This window comes from Sorex araneus, chromosome 10 (assembly GCF_027595985.1).
Source record: "Sorex araneus isolate mSorAra2 chromosome 10, mSorAra2.pri, whole genome shotgun sequence".
Taxonomy (NCBI): domain Eukaryota; kingdom Metazoa; phylum Chordata; class Mammalia; order Eulipotyphla; family Soricidae; genus Sorex; species Sorex araneus.
Genome location: NC_073311.1, coordinates 22,689,889 through 22,710,352, shown reverse-complemented (window position 1 = coordinate 22,710,352; position 20,464 = coordinate 22,689,889). Strand labels below are relative to the sequence as shown.

Below are 20,464 nucleotides of genomic sequence, written 5' to 3'. Positions count from 1 at the left end.
TATCTTCAATTGCCTGCATAGATGTATTTTATATTTTTCACCTATTCAATCAACACAATTGTTTGAATAGGTGAAAAATATAAAATACATCACCAAAAGGTTTCATATGAGTTACAAACGGTGTTGTGTTTTGAAAAATATAAAAGATTTTGAAGTAGTGCGACTAAGTCAGAGTATCAAGATTTAGTTCTTTTCCATTATTTCTTTCTCCCTCTTTTCCCTACCCCACTCCCATACTCCTCCTTATCTCAGACATTCACCTCCGACTCCAGTTCTCCAGAATCTCTCTTGTAAGGAATCTTGTGATTATACAAGGCCCAATTAATTAACCTAGGATAATCTCGCCATCTCAGGATTTTTAATTTAAGCAGAACGGTAAAGTTCCTGTATTCACCAATTTTGGGGATTAAGACCCAAAACATGAACAGATTTGGGTTGGCTATTATTCACTCTGGCTGGAACAGATGAAACACTCTTTAAATAAAATTAATTTTGTAAGTAGTCTTTAATTTATACGTAAGTCATAGTTTGTAAATTATTGAACAGCTGAAGTAGATTAAAAAGTCACATCCAGGGCTCGATTGATAGCACAGCGGATAGGGCATTTGCCTTGCACTTGGCTGACCTGGGTTTGATTTCCAGCATTCTCTATGGTCACCCGAGCACTGCCAAGAGTGATTCTTAAGTGCAAAACCAGGAGTAACCCCTTAGCACTGCCAGTTGTGACCCAAAAAGCAAAAAATAAAAAAGTCATACCCTGGTATTATGAGAAATGTGATGATTTTTAAAGTTGCATCTTCTATACAACATGATATTTGATCTATACTCATGTATCTTTAAATTCCAGCATCATAAGATTTAAGGAAACAGAAAAAGAAGGAAAGCTCTGACCCAACACAAGCACAGAGTCATGGAAAATTCTAGTGACTGGAAAGTCATGTATCTTAGCAATAGAGTTCATTGTTCATGAGTTACAGTTCATGATATTCTAAAATCATCAAAATGTTATAAGTATTGATGGTGTGTGTGTGTGTATAGAGTCCTCATGATCAAAATGTCTCCTAGTGATAGCTTTGCTTAAGTTTTTAAATTGGAATGTAATTAAGTCTTATAACTATGTTCCCTTTTTTCAAGATTACTTTAGCTAGTCCAGCTACCTTGTATTTGCATGTTAATTATAAATGAATTTACTTATTCTTGTAATGGAGTCATTTGGAACTTTTTAGGGATTACCTTAAATCAAAGTGAGGTTATTTTTATCTTCTCCCCTTAACTCTTTACTCCTTGGCATGGATATCTTTTCATTTATCTTCCTTATTTTTATGTAATCATTTGCGATTTGTATTATAAAAATATGCACTTATTTTGCTTAACATATTCTTGCTTTATTATTTTTATACTTTTCCCACTACTTTATTTAAACACTGTGATTTACAAGGTTATTGATGATATTTCATTGTAAGCATTCAACATTCCAATACCAATTCCACCACCACCACTCTCACCTTTTCTCCATCGTTTTCTCTAAATTCCCAACTTCTCCTCAAGCCTACCCTTATAGCAGGCTCCCAATAATCAATTTAAATTCCATATTATCACTAAATGGCTAATGGAATGATAAAAAATTAGTTCAATAAAAGAAAATTTGTAAAAATTGCTGTATCTCACAATGGAGATGCTGTGTCCTAGTCTGAGGGTTTACTAAGCTGTTGTTGCAGGTTAAGACTTCTGTGTTCATGTTTTTGTTAGCGGAGATGAGTTGGCTTCTACTATGTTACATTCCCGTCCAATCTGGTGTGTTCATATTGTGATGTTAGTGCCATAGTGTTTAGAGCACTTGCTCCAGAAAATCCAGAATATTTAATTGGGCAATCTGGCCTGCCACATGGAGACAGTTGTTGGGGTGTGAGTGCAACTATCAGTGCTTTGGCAAGGTGGAACCTGGCCCAACACTCTCCCAAGATTGCCCAGAGGTCTCAGCTGGAACTCGGTGTCCAGGAAATTTTGTCCTATGTTCTTATAAATGGATTTATTTACTTAGTTTCTTTTTTAAGTTGTTTATTACTAATATGCAAGGACAGTCCATTTATATAGAGATTTTATATTTTGTAAGTTTGCTGGTTTGGTATTAAGTGCACATTTATTAGTACTACTATGTTTCAGTGGATTCCTTAAACTAATCCATATATTGGATCATGCCTTTTATAAATATAAGTTACCTTACTTTAAAGAGAGTTTTCTCACCTGTAAGGATTATAGAATATAATTAATATTCTTTAAATATTGACTTTTGTGTTTCAAATTTTGGATGTTTGAAATATTTATATTAATAATTAATTTGGAATATTTTTATTAGAATTGATATATCACTAGAGTTACTATATTATGGGATTTCAAATTTTTTGTTTGTAGGAGCACTAGATCTGATCCTGAGCATGACACTATCCCTCCGGACCACACTGGGAGTACTGCCAGGTGAGCAGTAGAACACTTGTCTTGTCTGTGTAAGGCTCCTGGTTCAATCCCAAGCACCAGAAGAAAAAAAAAGCAAAACAAATAAAATATTTAGAATACTTAACAGTTAATTTCTTGAATATTAGAATTACATTTTCATTCATACATTTATTAAATAATACAAAAATAACTACATTCAGATTCTCTCAAATAAGCTTTAGTTAAATGTGTGGATGCCTAAAATATCACATAAGTTGAACAATACCTCACCTCTATAAGGGTAATAAAACATATTCCATAGTACTTTTTAATTTTATTTTTGCTTTGGGAACCACATCTCGGTAGTACTCAGAGCTACTCCGAGCTCTGTGCTCAAGGATCACTCCTGACTGTCCTTGGAGGCCATAAGCAGTGTCAGAGACCAAAGCAGGGTCAGTTACATGCAAGACAAGTGTCTTAATTCCTGTTCTACACCTCCAGACTCTTCTCATAGGATTTTTTATAAAGATTTTTCTTTTTTTTGCTTTTTGGGTCACACCCAGCGATGCTCAGGGGTTACTCCTGGCTTTGCACTCAGGAATTACTCCTGGCGGTGCTTGGGGGACCATATGGGATGCCGGGGATTGAACCCAGGTCGGCCGCATGCAAGGCAAACGCCCTACCCACTGTGCTATCGCTCCGGCCCCTATTTTTATAAAGATTTGATGTAATAGACATATATGTATATATGTACATATATATATGAAATCTTTAGTCCAATGCCTTGTATACATGTATTCAATAGGTGATAACTTTTAAAATAATGTAACAATAGTGATGGTTATAGTGAGGTTATTATTTGAAAAATATCATGGAACTCCTAAAATCCTTAAGTTGTCAGCAATTGCCTTTGTGGGGGGGGGGGCGTTATTGTATGGGAGCATCCAAGTTCACTGCTACAAATCTTTTCTGATAATCTCTTTCATCTGCCTCTATATAATTTCCCACTTATATTTTCAAAACACAGAAACCTGCTTGAAATCTTAGTGCAATATGTTTTCTCTTAATTCTAGACCTTTGTGCATGCTTCATTTGCTAGCTGAAACACTTCTAACTTCTAGCTTTTCTAACTCCTACCTCCTATAATTTTCCTGAAGTCAAAATCTAAAAAAAAAGTGTAAGATTCCTCCTGCTAATATTTTATTACTATTGCAATATCACAGCAATCTATGGGTTATTCTGTATTTTAGGGTAAAGCTTCTGCTTTGATCACAATTACCTCCACATTTCTCAAATTCCAAAATTATACCTGGAAGAGCTGCTATTCAATTAAAGCTATTAAATAAAATAATTTAATATTTCATTGATGATTTTCATACATGGAACAAATTCTACTAAAATTTTTATGGAACCATAAAACCTGTTTAATAGCCAAAGCAGTCCTAGGGGAAAAAAAGATTATAAAATGCTTTTTGTTTCCAAATTTGAACATACCACAAAATTATAATAATCAAAACTGCATGGTACTGGTCTATAGACCTGGAAAACAATGGAACAGAATAGAAAGCTCTGAGTTAGAGTTCCCAGATTTGGGGGCAGCTAATCTATGAAAAAGGAGCCAAATAGATGAAGTGAAGCAAGAAAAAAAATTCTTCATCAGATAGTGCTGGAAAAACCTGTAGAACCACATGCAAAATAATTAAGTTAGAACCAAACTTTACACCATTCAAAAACCTGGAGAACCACATGCAAAATAATTAAGTTAGAACCAAACTTTACACCATTCACAAAATGAATCAGAGATCTCTAGGTTAAACTAGAATTCCAGGAAACTGACTGCAAAGGGTCTTTAATGAGTCGAACAAAGGGGCAAAGACAGCAACAAAAATATAAAGAACAAAGCCTATTCCAATACTGGTTTTCTGGGGTTCAGTTTTGTGAATACTTTATTGATCTTGGATATCAACCACTCCATTCAGAAATGGGGAATGGGGATGAATAGACACTTTCCCATAGAAGACATATGAAAAGTGCTGATCATCACTCACAATTAGGGAAATACAGATCAAAACAACAATGATATATCATATCATGTCAGTGAAAATGGCAAATATCAAATGGTGTGTAAACAGTCAATGTTGACAGGGTTTCAGTGAGAAAAAAAAACTCATACACTGTCACTGGGAATGTTGTCTGGATTAGCCTCTGCAGAAAGCAATATGGAGATCTATCCAAAAAACAAACAAACAAAAAAAAAAACAGAAGCACCATCTGACTCAGTGATACCGCTTCTTGGCATCTATCCTCAATATTCAAAAATATTAATTTGAAAGCATACATACACACCAATGCTCACTGCTGCACTTAGTAAATAGTTAAGCTATAAAAAGAACCCCAAATGCCCAAATACAGATGAATGGATTAACAAGTTGGTGTATAAATTGTGTATATGCCCAATAGAATACTATGCAGCTATAAGAAAGAGCACAATTATGCAATTTGCAGCAACATCAGTGAAACTAAAGAATAGCAGGCTAAGTGAAGACAGTAGGAAAGAAAATGGATAGATATAGAATGATCTCTCTCATATGTGGGACTTAAGATACACAGCAAGATAGCACTACAGAGCCAAAGGCAACACAATGGGAGAATTGATCCACATAATTGAGTGTGTGGGGTGTGTGATTGAGATGATTGGCATATGGGTCCTTGGGAAAGGGAGGTGGGTACAATGGTGTTGGGTATGGCTTTGAATTTATGTGCATGAGAAACATTATTAATGGTTTTTGCAGGTGAGAGAACCTCACTCAGTCAATAAATAAAAACAGTTAACAGAAAAAAATGGAATATTTTAACTTTCCTGGATTATAATCGCAGAAGTAATAAAACACTAAATATTTTAAGCTTCACTGTGAATGTTTATTAAATCTTTTTTAGGCAAGTTTTATACTGAGAATAATCAATGGGGATATGCACCTCTAAAGATTGGAATACAGAAAGGGGGATAAAAGCATTCAAAGAACAACTCATTTGCGTGGTTATCTCTTTAGAGTCAAGTGATTCATTATCAAAAGTAAACATATTAGAAACAAACAAATTCTAGGCAAAATATTGTTTGAAACCTTCATTATCTATACTAACAGAAATGCAGAAATGTGTGGGTGGAAGGCACTTAGGCAGAAGCCACTTAGAAAATAGTGCCTACTAAACCAATAAAATTTCATGAACAATAGTACTTTCTGGGTTTTCTAGCTTTTTGAATAGTGTAAATACCTGTAGATGTTATAAGAGTGCCAAGACAAATTGCATCATTATCTGTTTAATACCTAAAATTAAAATAATACCTATAAACATGGATAAAGGTGGCTTACCTAAAGCTGGTTCTGTAGGAATCAGAGGTGCACCTAAAATAAAGCAAAATACCCATTGTTAATGTTTTGCTTAAAGTTAGATCCAAATAATTCACACAGAAATGTTCGGCATTAAGGAAAATACTTTAGTAAAGAAAATGCATGAGACATATAAGAAGGCAAGTTTACAGCATTTCCAAAGTAATTAGGCACAAAAAAAGCTATTGAAGTACAAGAATCTTATAAGATTTGTTTATTATTGATTTGGGGGCAACACGTGGTGGTCCTTGGGACTTACTCCTGACTCTGAGCTCAGGAATCACTCCTGGCAGGCTTGAGGGACCATATGAGATGTGAGGGATCAAACCTGGGCAACCCTTTATTTTTAACTAAACGTAGCTCCTGGCAAGGCTTGGGGAGCCATATGGGATCTCAGGGATTGACTTTGGGCTGTGCACATGCAGGCAAGAGCCTTAGTTACTTACTATATCCTTAGGGCCAGAGTTGAAGGTTGAGGGAGGCTTTTATTGCTTGACATTTCAAAATAAATTAAGCAAGGTGCATACTTACAGTCTCCTGGAAAAACACACTTGAGGGTAACTTCATCCAGGATCATATTTTTAGGACAGTGGGGCAAGCATCCTTCAACCCTTTGTGTAAAAAAAAGAAAACAAATCACACTGATAAAAGATATAGAATATATTTTGCTGTAAACATATGCATGCAACATTCATTTTTCTGTATTTTTCTATTCTCATTCTCAAGCTAAGTATTCCGCCACTTGCTACCCTTCCATCATACACCCTTTTATACAATACAGTATGTGGATAATAAAGAAATATCATTTATGATTAAGGCACAATTTGAAAACAGAACATTTCAAATACACACATATGGCTATGATACACTAAGGTCATGTTCTAAAAGCAAGGAAAAGGTGCAAATATCATTGTGATTTTAATCGGCATTGATTGCACTATCAGCTAGTACATTGAGTGCATTGATTGCACTATTATACTCCTAAAGATATAAATCTATTCTTTGCAAAGACTTGCATTGAGAATGTTGGTAGGACAAAAGCAGAATCTTTGATGATTTTTTCTGCCTATTACTATGTCCAAAAACCCACTGAAAAAATAAAAGTTTCTGGGTATCAGAGTGGAACTGGGAAATGGCTGCCCATCTTTGAGAATGGGGAAGGGTGGGTCCAAGGGAGAAATTCTCAAAATTATCAGAGTTTAAACCCAAATGTGTGGCACTAATTTGAGTGAGGTGGTTGCACGTGGATCTCTTCGGATACCAGATTTAAGCCCACATTTGATGACATTTCATGCATGACACAGAAGAAAAGCAAGGATCTCAAATTTCAAGAAGCCTTGGGCATAGGCTTTAGGGGCCAAAGTTTGGCCCAAAGAAAATTGGGAATGATGTTCCCTTAATAAAATAAAAGCAATGACCTGCTCCCCCTATCTCCCCTGTTTCCAGCAACTTGGCAGTCATGCCCACAAGCCACCTATGGTTGATGCCAGATAATCTCATCAATGGCCATGATCCAGAGACTCATTATAAATCTCTTGGAAGAGAGCATAAAACAACTCACCATAGCTATGCTGCCAGACTCCGGTTCATGTTGTTTCACTGAGGCACCCTGCAGGGGATGGGTGAGACCCCCTCCACACCCCAAGGGACCCAGCCCTAGAAGCTGAAAACCTCCAGAACCCAACCACTGCCATCTCACAGCTACTCTCCACATGCTCAGAGCCAAGCCACACCCATGGGTTAACCTATTCCTGGACATCTCTTACCTCACATCACTCATATTCCAAGAGTAATGCACCACATTTGATGGAGTGCAAAGTATAAGGCAACCAATCTTAGAAGGAAATAAATTTTTACAGATATATACATAGTTCTCCTTCTCAGAGAACCTAGTAAGCTACCGAGAGTATGCTGCCTGCAAGGCAGAGCCTGGCAAAATACCCGTGGCATATTTGATATGCCACAAACAGTAACGATGATGGAGTCTCATTCCCCTGACCCTGAAAGAGCATCCAGTGCATCACCACTGGGAAGGACACATAAAGAGAGGCTGCTAAAATCTCCGGGCTAGGACGGAGACATTAATGGTGCCCGTTCAAGCAAATTGATGAACAACTGGATGACAGTGACAGTGATACAGAGATATAAAACACACAAGGCTTAACCTTTAACAACATGTTTGTAATTTCTTATAGAAGAGCTTAATGGTCCCTGGGTGAAATACAATAATCTTCACGTACTTTCCTCGAGGAAACATTTTTGGAGCATTTTTAGTGGTTTATTCATAACAAACAATACAAAATAAATTATTTTGGTTTTGCTTTGGGGCAGATGGTTGGGCTGCAGGAGAGAAATATCCAAAATAAGGTGGTGGGAAGGTGTAATGGTGATGGGATTGGTGTTTGATTGTTAAATATAATCAAATATTGTGGACTACTTTAAAAAATTAAATTAAATTAAAAAAGAAAATCAAGATATGACATGACTGACTTTACATTTTTCTTCTCCTCCACGAGGATTCAAAATCCATTTTTACTAATTTAAAGAAAATAAATGTTGTTCCTCGTGTCAATTATTAGATTAATACTTGCTAGAGAGAATTAATACAAACATGGTTATATAAGGTTTGTTCCCTCAAATATACCATCAAGTTGCTATAATAATTTAATGTTTCAAAACAATAATTTGTTCATCTGTAAAGTAAAAACTTGAACCAAAATTACTCAAGACTTAAATCCAATGAAAAATAGAAATGCAAGTGGAATGATAATGTACATAAAGATCCCTATAATTTTCATATACATGGAAAAGAGTCCTTTTAGATACAGTAAACCAGGTGAGTAAAATCAGGCTACAAAATCAACAGACAAAAATCTATAGCATTTCCATATGAAATGAGGAACCATAAGAGAAGAAATAAAATTTTAATCCTATTTGTTATCATGTTCAAATTTTCAAGTACCTATGAATTAATTCAATAAAAGGAATTAGTGAATGAAAATTTTTATATTTACGTAGAGTTCTTGATATTTAGATCTTAATGTTTAAAGGCCTCAACATTAAGGTCTTGATGTTTAAAAATCAAAACATCAAGAACTCTCAGTAAATATTACAAAATGAAAAGTATTACATTTTATTACTTAGAAGAATTAACATTGATAAAAGAACAAGTTTATCCAAAGCACAACAGAGATTTAATGCAATCTCTATAAAAATTCCAATGATGTTATTCAAGAGGTAAAAAATAATACTACTAAAATTTAAGTAGAAGCAAAAATCTGTTCAAATGGTCAAAATAATACTGAAGAAAAAGAAAATGGGAGACAATTCCCCAAAAAAGGGGAAAACTGAGAAATTGTTACAGTGTCTAAGGGACTTGCAACAACAAGCAACCCTTGTTCTATCCGGGACATCACATATGGCCCATTGAGCACTGCCATGAGTTATCCCTGAACACAGGGTCAGGAGTAAATCCTGAGAATACCAAGTTGGTAGTGGGTGGAGGCAGAAACAGGAGACATTGCATTGCCTGGATTTAAACTATATTTAAACTATATAGCACTGTAGCACTGTAGCCCTGTTATCCTGTTGTTCATCAATTTGCTCAAGCGGAAACCAGTAATGTCTCCGTTGTGAGACTTGTTACTGTTTTTGGCATATCGAATACTCCACAGATAGCTTGCCAGGCTCTTCTGTGTGTGGGTGGGATACTCTCGGTAGCTTGTTGGGCTCTCCGAGAGGGATGGAAGAATCGAACCAAGGTCGGCTGCGTGCTGCTGTGCTAAAGTTATAATAATTAAAAATGTGTAATTCTGAAATAAAATCAGACTCTCACACAAATGAAGTAGAATTGTAAGCCCACAGACAAAAGTTCAAATTTAATCTAAACAAATGATCTAGATGCATGAAATGAAGCAAGGAAAGTCTCTTTAACAAATGGAGTTGGGAAAACTTGTTAGCTACTTGTTAAAAAACAAAAATATGAACCTTGATTTTGCACCACTCAAAATGAATTAAAGACCTTGACATTAGACCCAAATTCATGAAATTTACCATGGAAAAGAGAGGCATGAATGTCTGAGATAATGATTCAGAGGTATCTTCAATGATTTGACTCTACTGACAGTGAAAAGATTGCACTCATATGTGGAATATAGAGTAGCTGAGAGGTACAAGCTTGCAATGATGCAATTTCTGGCAGATATTTCTTTGGACTTAGTTACTTAAATACTAAAATACAGAAATCCAAAACCGTGAGGCCGCTAGTGCGGCCACTTGACCTCATATCTCTTCATTCTCAGCAATGGAAAACAAATTATCAAATGGTTCCTTTTTCAGCAGGTCTGTCTTTAGGGGGGAGAAACTCCAAACAATAATAGTGAGCTTTTTGTTGAAATATTCAATGTAATCAAAGTAAAGTGAAAGTAAAGTGAAATTCATCAGTTACACAGGCGGGGTGGGGGGCTGGGGAGGTTGGAGGGAGGGGGGAAATATACTGTGATACTTGGTGGTGGAATATGTGCATTGGTGAAGGGATGGGTGTTCGAGCACTGTATGACTGAGACCTAAACCTGAAAGCTTTGTAACTTTCCACATGGTGATTCAATAAAAGAATAAATTAATTTAAAAAAAGCAAACACAAATGTTACTACATCAAACTAAAAAGTTTCTGAACTGTGCAAGAAACTGCTGTTAAAATATAAACACACCATATAAAATGGGAGAAAATATGTGCATGCCACACACGTGACAAAAGACTTTTATTCAAGTATATTAAGCACTCGCCCAAATCAAACCAATAAAACCAACCACATCAATAAAAATTGGAGAGCTGCTGAATGATCATTTCTTTAAAGATGATATATAGCCGACATGCATGTGAAAAAGTTTTCATCACCCCTGATTATTTAGGAAATTAAAATCAGAACAATTATAAGAATAGTCTAAATCAAAAGATAGGGAATAACCAATATTCATGGGGATACAGCGAAGATGAACTTCATTCACTGTTGAAAGAACTGTCATCTCATTCAGTCTCTCTGGAAAACAGTATTGAAACTTCTCAAACAAAAACAGAACCACCACATGAATCAGGGATTCTGTTCCTGGGCATCGATTCCCCAAACACAAAACTATAAATTCATAAAGATATCTGCCCACCTATGTTCATTTCAGGGAAATTGTCAATCTCCAAGAAATAGAAACTAAGTTAAAATGTCCAATGTGAATAAGTGGATAATGAAACTGCAGTGTATATACACTCAGCTATTGGAAAAGAAAATTTTGCTCGTGCTAAAAGAGAGCAAATGTATGGAATTGGAAGTGTCATGTAAATAAAAATAAATCTAATTGACAAATGCTGGATAACCTCACTCATAGATGGTATATAAAGAAACAAAGCAAGAGAATGAACAGTGTTCAATGGAAAGGAACCTCTGACCTCTGACGACAGCACTGAGATGACCAAGTTTGGGAGCTGAGAAAGGGCGAGAGGAAGACCAGGAACAACTCAGGGACAGTGCTGGAGAAATAGTGGGCTTTGAGACACTTTGGTAGATTGTAAGTCAAAAGCATGAACAGTAATGAAGACATGAGCCACATAGTAAGCAATGGCAACTGCCATGACAGGAGGTAGAAATGAGAAAAATCAGGTAGGCCTCGGGGTCAGTTCCTGGAACTGAAGCAGTTTCGGTTTCCCAGACATGACACAATGGGAAACAAGCCAACCAACACCCCACTTGGAAACTCCTTGGGCCCAGCAGGTGGGCTCAATCAATCACCGTGTGCTGTATCAGCAATGAGTAGCGCCAGAGATTGTCATTTGTTAACAGCAAAGAATGAATAGTTTACAGCATCAAATGCTATATAATGCCTTCTGAAACTAGAGTCAGGGTCCTTGTCTTGAAGCTGCTATGTCGCTGTGTTGGTGTGGACTTGGACCCTAGCTCAAGCTAACAATAAGATTCCTCTCGCTTTTGCATCACAAAGTGATCTCTTCTATCTCAAGCCTGGTTTTACAGTAACACTATCATAAACCATGCTACTTTAATAACAATAAAATTAAATGCAAAATAAATATATTAATAAATGAAAAATAAAAGAACCTAAAGAAACTGTGGCCACCCCAGGGCACTTTTTCATAGAAGACAACCAAGAAATACTTTTTAAAAATCAAGAAAAGCTAATTTCCCTATTAACATGAGACATATTAAACCATGCCTTGAATTCTTCACAAATAATTTCTAATAGAAAAGTTTGCTTACATGAACAATCATTTATTTCATAAAATTGGCATGAAAAATATCTCTAACCAGTGTGTCATATTCCTATTTTACTTTAAACTTTGTCAAACACAATGAAAAATTAAAGTTAGTAGACTGATTAAAAAGGCTAGGATTGTTGCATATAATTAAATTAAATAAATGGCAATTTTTGTACAACTCAATTTTCCAATTCTTCTGTCTAGTCAAAAAACCACAGTAATCCTTTTAAAATATTTTCCAGAAACTAGCAGTTAAAGCCTTTAAAATGGGTGTCACATGGCAGGCTCTCATTGTTTCATAAAACTTGTAATATTCTCAGCCTCTCACTAATAAATATAATAAAATGAAGAATGATTCTTATAACAGTATACTATATATAAGAAATAATTATGTTGATGCATGGTACATCAGTTCACCATATTTTCTCATATAAGTTCTCACTTCCCCTATTTGCTTATTTAATTCTTTTTATATAGCATAAACATCAATAACCTAGAATGAGGGTGAAATGTGCTCTAGTATTGAGTTTATTCTTCTCAACGTCTTTCCACTGCATTGTCCTCATCTGTTTTCATTTCTGTATCATTATTGAAGCCAGTGAGGGCCCTCAAGAAGGGTTGCATGTCCTGCATTACCTGTATTAATATGCCCAGGACCTTTCTTGGTATAAATGCCTAGCGTAAATTGACTTTTTGAAAAATATTTCCTCAGATTATTGATTTTATTTTTCTATTCTCTTTTGCAGCAAAAATTTTTAATGTATTTGCATCCTGTCTCCATTTTTTTGCTTTTTACTTGAGGAATAACATTTATGTCCAATTAAAATCATCCAAACCTTAAGTTCCTGACTTTTCCTCAATACTGCTCTTAATATTTTATTATTTTTATAAACGTTAATTTTGTGCTTCTACTAGATTGAATCACTCAAGTTATCTGTTCAATATTCATAATCACAAAAATACATAAATTATAGATTTTATAATATAAAATTATATTATATAAAATCCATATTATATTATAATTTTATAATAATCCATTTACAAGGTGCTGAGGTCTAAACTTGAGGCTTTAACTCCTCTACTTTTCTGATTTTTATAACTCAAGTTCCAACTGTATGCAAAATATGTTCATTTTTATATAACTTTTAATGTTTAATTACATCTTCTATATGTAATTTATTCTGCATGACTCAACAAGTTCATCTTCTCAATTTCTTCTCATTTCTTCATATTATTTTTATTTTCTGCCCCCAGCATTGTGTAATCCCATCAACAGCCATCATCCAGAGACTATAAAACCAAGTTCCTGGAAGTAACATTTGATAGCCTAGTTCTCCCTCTTGGAGAACCTGGCAAGCTACCAAGAGTTTACTGCCCACATGGGAGAGCCTGACAAGCTCCTTGTGGTGTATTCATATGCCAAATACAGTAACAACAATGGATCTCATTCCCCTGACCCTGAAGAGCCTCTAATGTGGCACCGTTGGGAAGGACGAGTAAAGAGAGGCTGCTAAAATCTCAGGGCTAAGATGAACAGAGACGTTACTGGGCCCTCTCGAGCAAATCATTGATCAATGGGATACAGTATATACATACCTCCCGGAGAGCACGGCAAGCTACCAAGAGTATCCCACCCATACGGGCAGAGCTTGGCAAGCTACCCATAGAATATTCGATATGCCAAAAACAGTAATGATAGGTCTCATTCCCCTGACCCTGAAAGAGCCTCCAATCATTGAGAAAGATGAGTAAGGAGAAGCTGCTAAAATCTCAGGGCTGAGAGGAATAGAGACATTATTGATGCCCGCTCGAGTAAATAGAAGAACAACGGGATGACAGTGATAAATTGGTTTTCATTTTCAACATAAAAGCCAAAGTAAAATTTATTTGGGAGTGGGGGGCACAACCAAGCTGCTTAGGACTAACTCCTAGTTCTGTGCTCAGGGATCTCTCCTGGAGAGGCCCAGGAAACTATATATGTTGCTGGAGATTGAATCCAAATCAGCTGCATGAAAGGCAAGTGCCTTACCCTTTGTACAGCACCAAATTTTTTAAAAATTAAGTTATACACTACACCCCCAAGCACAACAGGGCACAGGAGGGAAAGTCCTTATTGTCTTATATTATTTGCCTCCAGAGACTGCCCAGTCTCTGGCCGTATTTCTCTCAGATATTTCCATTTATTTACTTACTGTCTTACTCTGCTTACTTGGTCATTTCAGACCTATCTCATTATCAGCATGTTTTCCACTAAACATCCAGTGTTGGTTAGTGCATACATGCATGCGTGTGTGTACGCACAAATGCACATGCACACACACACATACCCCTTTATGTCCCTGCATCCCCACATCCCCTGCCTTCCTCAATTTTATTCATAACACACAACACAAATGTTGCATTAAACATATCACATTGAACTACTTATTGCATTAAACATTTCTATTTTCATTTATTCTTTGTCCCATCTAAGCAAACAATTAGTTACATAAGGACAACTATTTTGTCTCCTTTGTTCCCTGATGTATTTGCTAGAAGAATTCTTGGCATATAACAGATCCTAGATATAACTGTTTGAATAAAATGAACAAAATTCATAAATTATTTTATAGCATATACAAATGTTCTCTCAAATTTTTAATTTTAAAATATTGCTAAAAAAAAGCTGTGATAAGTGATAGACCTTTCCCCTGCAATGATTATAACTTACGGAGGAAGAAATTTACAGTCCAGTGCTTCTGGGTCAGTACATGTTTTAAAGCAGGGAGTGGCACAAGGTTCATATCTCCATTCGCACATCCTCCTGTAAGGCACGGCTGCCTGGAGTTCTGGAGAGTGGAAGAAAAAAATGATATTGAATATATTTTTAATCTGTAAATTAAAAAATAAAGTATTTGTGACATTTATCTTTCTAGTCTTCAAACCTTTTTTGATCATATGGTGTGGGCAAGAGATGACAGCATTGTATTTGCTTAATAATAATTAAAAAAATTCATGTCACATTGAATATGTAAATATTAGTGCATCTTCCAAATATTTTTCAAAGCAAGCAGATAAAAGAAACAAGGTAAAGCATTTTCATTTTGTTTTTGTTTGGTTGGTTCTTATTGATAGATACACTCTTAAGAATAACACAAGATGTTTGGAATTTTATTTCTTGTAATTTTTGTCCATCAGTTAAATATGTCATAAAAACATGCCCATTGTTCTTTTATCCTTGAAACATATTTCTTGAATGATATATTCTATTTTATAGTAAATAAAGACTTGGAAACTTGCCAAATTTTAAAAAAAAGGGAATGGCTGACCCAAAGACGACTTTTTTGATATTAAACTTAGAGGGGACACTTCATTTTTGTTCATGAAGTACATAGCATATTGTCTCATACATGAAAGGTAACCCAAACAAAAGAATGGAACTCAATAGCACAATTATCAAACCTCCCTAGATTGAAAATGTTTCCACCTAGATTTTTTGCTAAAACTTTCAAAATACAAGAAGCATTTTTGTATTTTGTGCTTAGACATCTCCTTCCTAGCAGAGCCATCCAAACCCTTCTCTTCAAAAGAGAAGTTCATAAAGGAAAACAGGTAAAGAGTAAGGTTATATTTTCAGATGTAAGATAGAGAATTCAATATGAAAAGGAAAATAAGACTTTTTGTATAGAATTTATGAATCTAAAGACTAGAATGATTGTTGGTTGTATATTATGGGTCTTGATAGATGACTCTCTCCAAGACCCATCATAGCTATAGTGCTATAGTAGAATATAGTTTTAGATTTGGAAGACCACAAAATCTGTTTCAGATATTTTGTTAATGTCATTGGCTGCAGTTTCCCAAAGTTCATGAGGAGTTTTGGAAAGAGTATAATGAATAAGTTGCTTGTCTTGGAAGCAGCCAACTATGGTTCAATCCCTGGAAACCCATATGGTCCCAAGAGCCCTCTCAGGAGTGATCCCTGAGTACAGAGCCAGGAGTAATCCCTGAATACCACTGGACATGGCCCCTGAACTAAAACCCAAAACCAAAACCAAAATAATGTTCAGAAGGAATCAGTGAATCCAATTTTTATGGGATAGATGTCTAGATTGGAGTGGAAAAAGTATGTGTAAAGTTCAACTTTTAAATCAAGAAAGATTCCTGGACTCAATGAGCAAAGTAGTCACTTACGTGCCACGCAATGTAGAAAGGCATATGACCAGTTCTCTTAGACTGATTTAGAAAATTAACTAGAATAAAATATTTTGTGGACACCCCCAAAATATAAAACTCTTACATTTTTAAATAACTTTTAAACACCATATGAAGCGATAAGACTTTCTCTCTGGAATTCAGAAAATTCATAGCTGTAGAATCGTAAATATCTCTAGAAACAAGATTGGGCTTTTGCTCAACCAGGAAAATCTTTCAGTGATTAAATTACAGATAGCTTAGCATTCAAAGGACAGCGATAAACCCACTATTTTTAATGTTAAAACTCAGATTAAAGTGAAATTTTAGAAAAGGAAAAATAGATACAAACAATAGACAACCAAAATACGTGGGTGAATTCTATTTCCAAAGTTCAGACAAGAGTATAAACAGCAACTGGAGCAATAAGAACAAGTAACATTAAGGTTTTTCTAATTTTCCAAGTATCTATTGTTGTTGGCTTTGTTTGCTTGTTTGTGTTTTGGAGCCACACCCGACAATGCTCAGTATTTACTCCTGGCCCTATCCTCAAGAATTATTTCTATCATGAGGCCCAGGGGACTATACAAGGTGTCAGGATTTGAATTAGTGTTGGCTGCATGCATGCAAGGCAAGTGCTTTATCCACAGTTTTATGTCTCTTGCCTTCTAATGTATAAAATATATTACATGACAAAATTCCCCTATGAAACAGGCATCATTTCTTTAATTTTACAGATAAGTAATCTTGGTGACACAGACCTTAAAAAAAACACCAAGATCATGCTGTGATATGTACATTAAGGAATATTTAAAAGATTAAACCCTCAAAATTTTCTATTTTATAAATCTCCTATTTATCGATGTCCAAAAACCTACCTTCAATGCTGAAGCTACTTGAATGCTTAAATGCTTCAGAATCATCATATTTTGATGCTTTGACAGTTGAATCTGAGAATACGATGAAAAAGCCTTTCTTGCTATATAATTCGAATGCACTGTAATCAGGAATCCAGAGGCCTTGATGGTGGAAAAAAGTGGCTCTCCTTTGAAAGGCTGAATTTGCCTCCCACAGTTCCAAACTAAGAGTGTCATCATCTTGGACATAGAGAAAGTAGTTTGGCCTTTCAGCAGATTCCAAGGAAACAAGTGCTAAGGCTGTAAAACAGAGCAGTGTATATGACAATATCCTGGGTTCTCTGGAGAAGGCAAATTATTAACATTGGCATTATAAAGTGAATTTATAAAATTGATAAAAATAAAACTACACAAGTGTCATAGAAAATTAATGTCAATCACAAAGATTTCAGAAGTGAATTAAATGATCCAAGAAAGGGAAAAGTGGCATTTAAATATAGTGGATGACAGGGAGAGCTCCCCCAAAATCAATCTTTGATTAGTTTTGTTTCTAAAATAATTTATCATGTTTATGGAGAAAAAAGAAATACCATTTTTAAAACACAAAATACACAATTTCTTATAAGTAACTCAATGATTAATTGGACACGTTTGTCTTGTGTGAGTTAACATTTTCGTATGCATAAAATTTACGAATGACTAAGTGAGATGATAGAAAAAAAACAAGAGAATAGAGAGACATCAATTTAAATGTGCAGATTTATTTCAGTATCACTGGGTTCTTAATGAGCAGATGTTTTTGCAAGCGGTTTTAATGCACCAAGAGAAGGCTATTTGTTCAACATTACAGTCCATTTCCCATTAGTGATCACATGGCTAATGAACAACTACAAAGCATAGCAGAACTGTCACCCTTTCTGTTATGTGCTTTTAAATCTTCCCATATTCATAAAGCTCCTGATAATATAAAATATTTTCAATTAATATTATTTTAATTTAATTTACAAAATTGATCTTTTTTCAGTTTTTTGCTTTGGGGTTATACTTGGCAGTGCTCAGGGAAGAATATGTAGTGCCAAGGATCGAATCCAGGTCAGCAGCATGCAAGGTAAGCAAAAATTTTACTTGCCGGCAAATGCCCTACCCGCTGTGCTATCGCTCATAGCGCTTTTAAATCTAGGTAGGAAAGGTTTTTGTGAAATATTTCTGAGACCATTTATATAATACAGCGGATAGGTTGCTTGTATTGCATGTGGCTGACCCAGGTTCAACCCCCAGCACCCCATCTGGTCCTCTGAACCTTACCAGGAGTAATCCTTGGACACAGAGCCAGAGTAGCCCATAAGCACGATCAGGTATGACCCCAAAACACACAAACAAAAAATTACTGTAATAAATGACAGTGACTTATCTACTTTAATGTGCTTGTTTGTGCTCATATTAAGTGGATTTCATCTAGACAAAAAAAAATTTTCTTAAGTAAAGGAAAAATAAATGTGATTTTAATATTTGAAAAAAAAAATTTTACTTGCCTTATTATCTCTCTAGCCCCCTCAGTTTTTAGATCCTTTGAACCAAAATTTTTAAATATAAAGCTATTAATTATTTTCTATTAAAGCATCCTCATAAGTTAAAAAATTTAAAGTCTTCTAAAATAGAACATAATTTTTCAAGGAATGTTTGCATGCTAAATTGTACAAATCCTTTCACTATATAAATGAGACAACTGACATATAAATTAGAACATACAATAATTGGTATGTTCTCATAGATTAAATATAGCCAAGGAAAAATCTTTTTTTTTTCACAGGAAATAAGCAATTTATTCTCACTGGAGAACTGGGAGAACTCTCAAGATAAGTCAGAGTCTTACATTCAATGAATATTTCCTAAACCTATGCAATATATCATGCATGTCTCCAAACAGAGTCAGTTAGTAACAGTGTAGCCCAACTTTCACCAGATCAGAATAGGAAACTAAGCACAAGTAACAAGTGGATATTAAAATATAGATATACAGATGCAAACCAGTAAATGTGGGGTCAGGTACCTGGAAACATAAGATCATACAGGATTGCAGAATATCAATAAATGCCAATAAATAAACAAATGACTATTTTACATTCAAAAGAGATGGTTGATTCATGTACCAGTACCAGAATTTGTTTTATATTTATTACATCAAGAAAATATAAATATCTTCAGTATAAAATTAATATATGTTACATAAATAAGAATATAATTGGAAACAAAATTCTTTCTTTTTAAATTTTTTTTACTAGTGAATCACCATGGGGGTACCGTTACAGACTTACAAACTTTTATGCTTGTGTTTCAGGCACACAATGGTCGAGTACCCATCCCTCCACTAGTGCCCATTTTCTACCACCAATAGTCCCTGCATCCCTCCCACCAAACCTACCCCACTCTCCCCACCACCACACCACCCCGTCTCTGTGGCAGGGCATTCCCTTTTGCTCTCTCTCTCTCTCTCTTTGGGTGTTGTGGTTTGCAGTAGAGGTATTAAGTGGCCATCATGTTCGGTCTATAGTCTACTTTCAACCCGCATCTCCCACTCCGAGCGGGCCCTCCTAGCACCCTTTACTTGGTGGTCCCTTCTCTATCTGAGCTGCCTTTTATGCAGCTCATCGAGACTGGCTTCTAAAGCTGTGGAGTAATCCTCCTGGTACTTATCTCTGCTGGGAAACAAAATTCTTATTCAGTTGTAAGTTATACTTACATGATGCCTTCTCTTTGAAAAGGCCTGGAGTGATCATAAAACTAAAAAATAAATTGCCATGGGTGCTGCTTCTTGGTAAAGAGAAAATGCTTCTACTGGTGATATTGGCTCCTAGAACAAGGCCACTTTGCCCATAACTTGCCAACATATATGGTCCTTCTCCAAGACCTAGTTAAATGCAAATGAGAGAGCTATTAGTTTGCATAGGACAGATGCATTTTGAACTGCCATTTAATGGGATAAAGTCTAATAACAAACTATTCGAAAAACCATTAAACATTTAAGTATTTGCCACAAATAAAATAACTAAACTCTTCAAAGTTAATGGCTTGGAAGATTTTCAGGCATATTTAGATTGTGTTATTTACAGAATATACACAGTTGATTATGGGAATGGAGTCATAGCACAGCAGGTAGGGCATTTGCCTTGCACGCGGCCAACCCAGGTTCAATTCCTCCATCCCTCTCAGAGAGTCTGGCAAGCTACTGAGAGTATCCTGCCTGCCCAGCAGAGTCTGGCAAGCTACCCGTGGCGTACTTTATATGCCAAAAACAGTAACAAGTCTCACAATGGAGAAGTTACTGGTGCTCGCTTGAGCAAATCGATGAA

General features: G+C 35.5%; 1 protein-coding gene across 2 annotated transcripts in view; it reads right to left on the bottom strand.

Moving 5' to 3' along the window:
• OTOGL (otogelin like) overlaps window positions 1-20,464 on the bottom strand; it is a 162,883-nt gene that overhangs the window by 45,390 nt on the left and 97,029 nt on the right. For both annotated transcript variants that reach the window (XM_004602698.2, XM_055118362.1), the window contains 5 exons: window positions 19,855-20,022; window positions 17,136-17,414; window positions 14,795-14,912; window positions 6,354-6,433; window positions 5,778-5,837 (listed from right to left, as the gene is read on the bottom strand). In XM_004602698.2, the coding sequence (XP_004602755.2) occupies window positions 5,778-5,837; window positions 6,354-6,433; window positions 14,795-14,912; window positions 17,136-17,414; window positions 19,855-20,022 (705 nt within the window). The remainder of the gene's footprint in view (window positions 1-5,777; window positions 5,838-6,353; window positions 6,434-14,794; window positions 14,913-17,135; window positions 17,415-19,854; window positions 20,023-20,464) is intronic.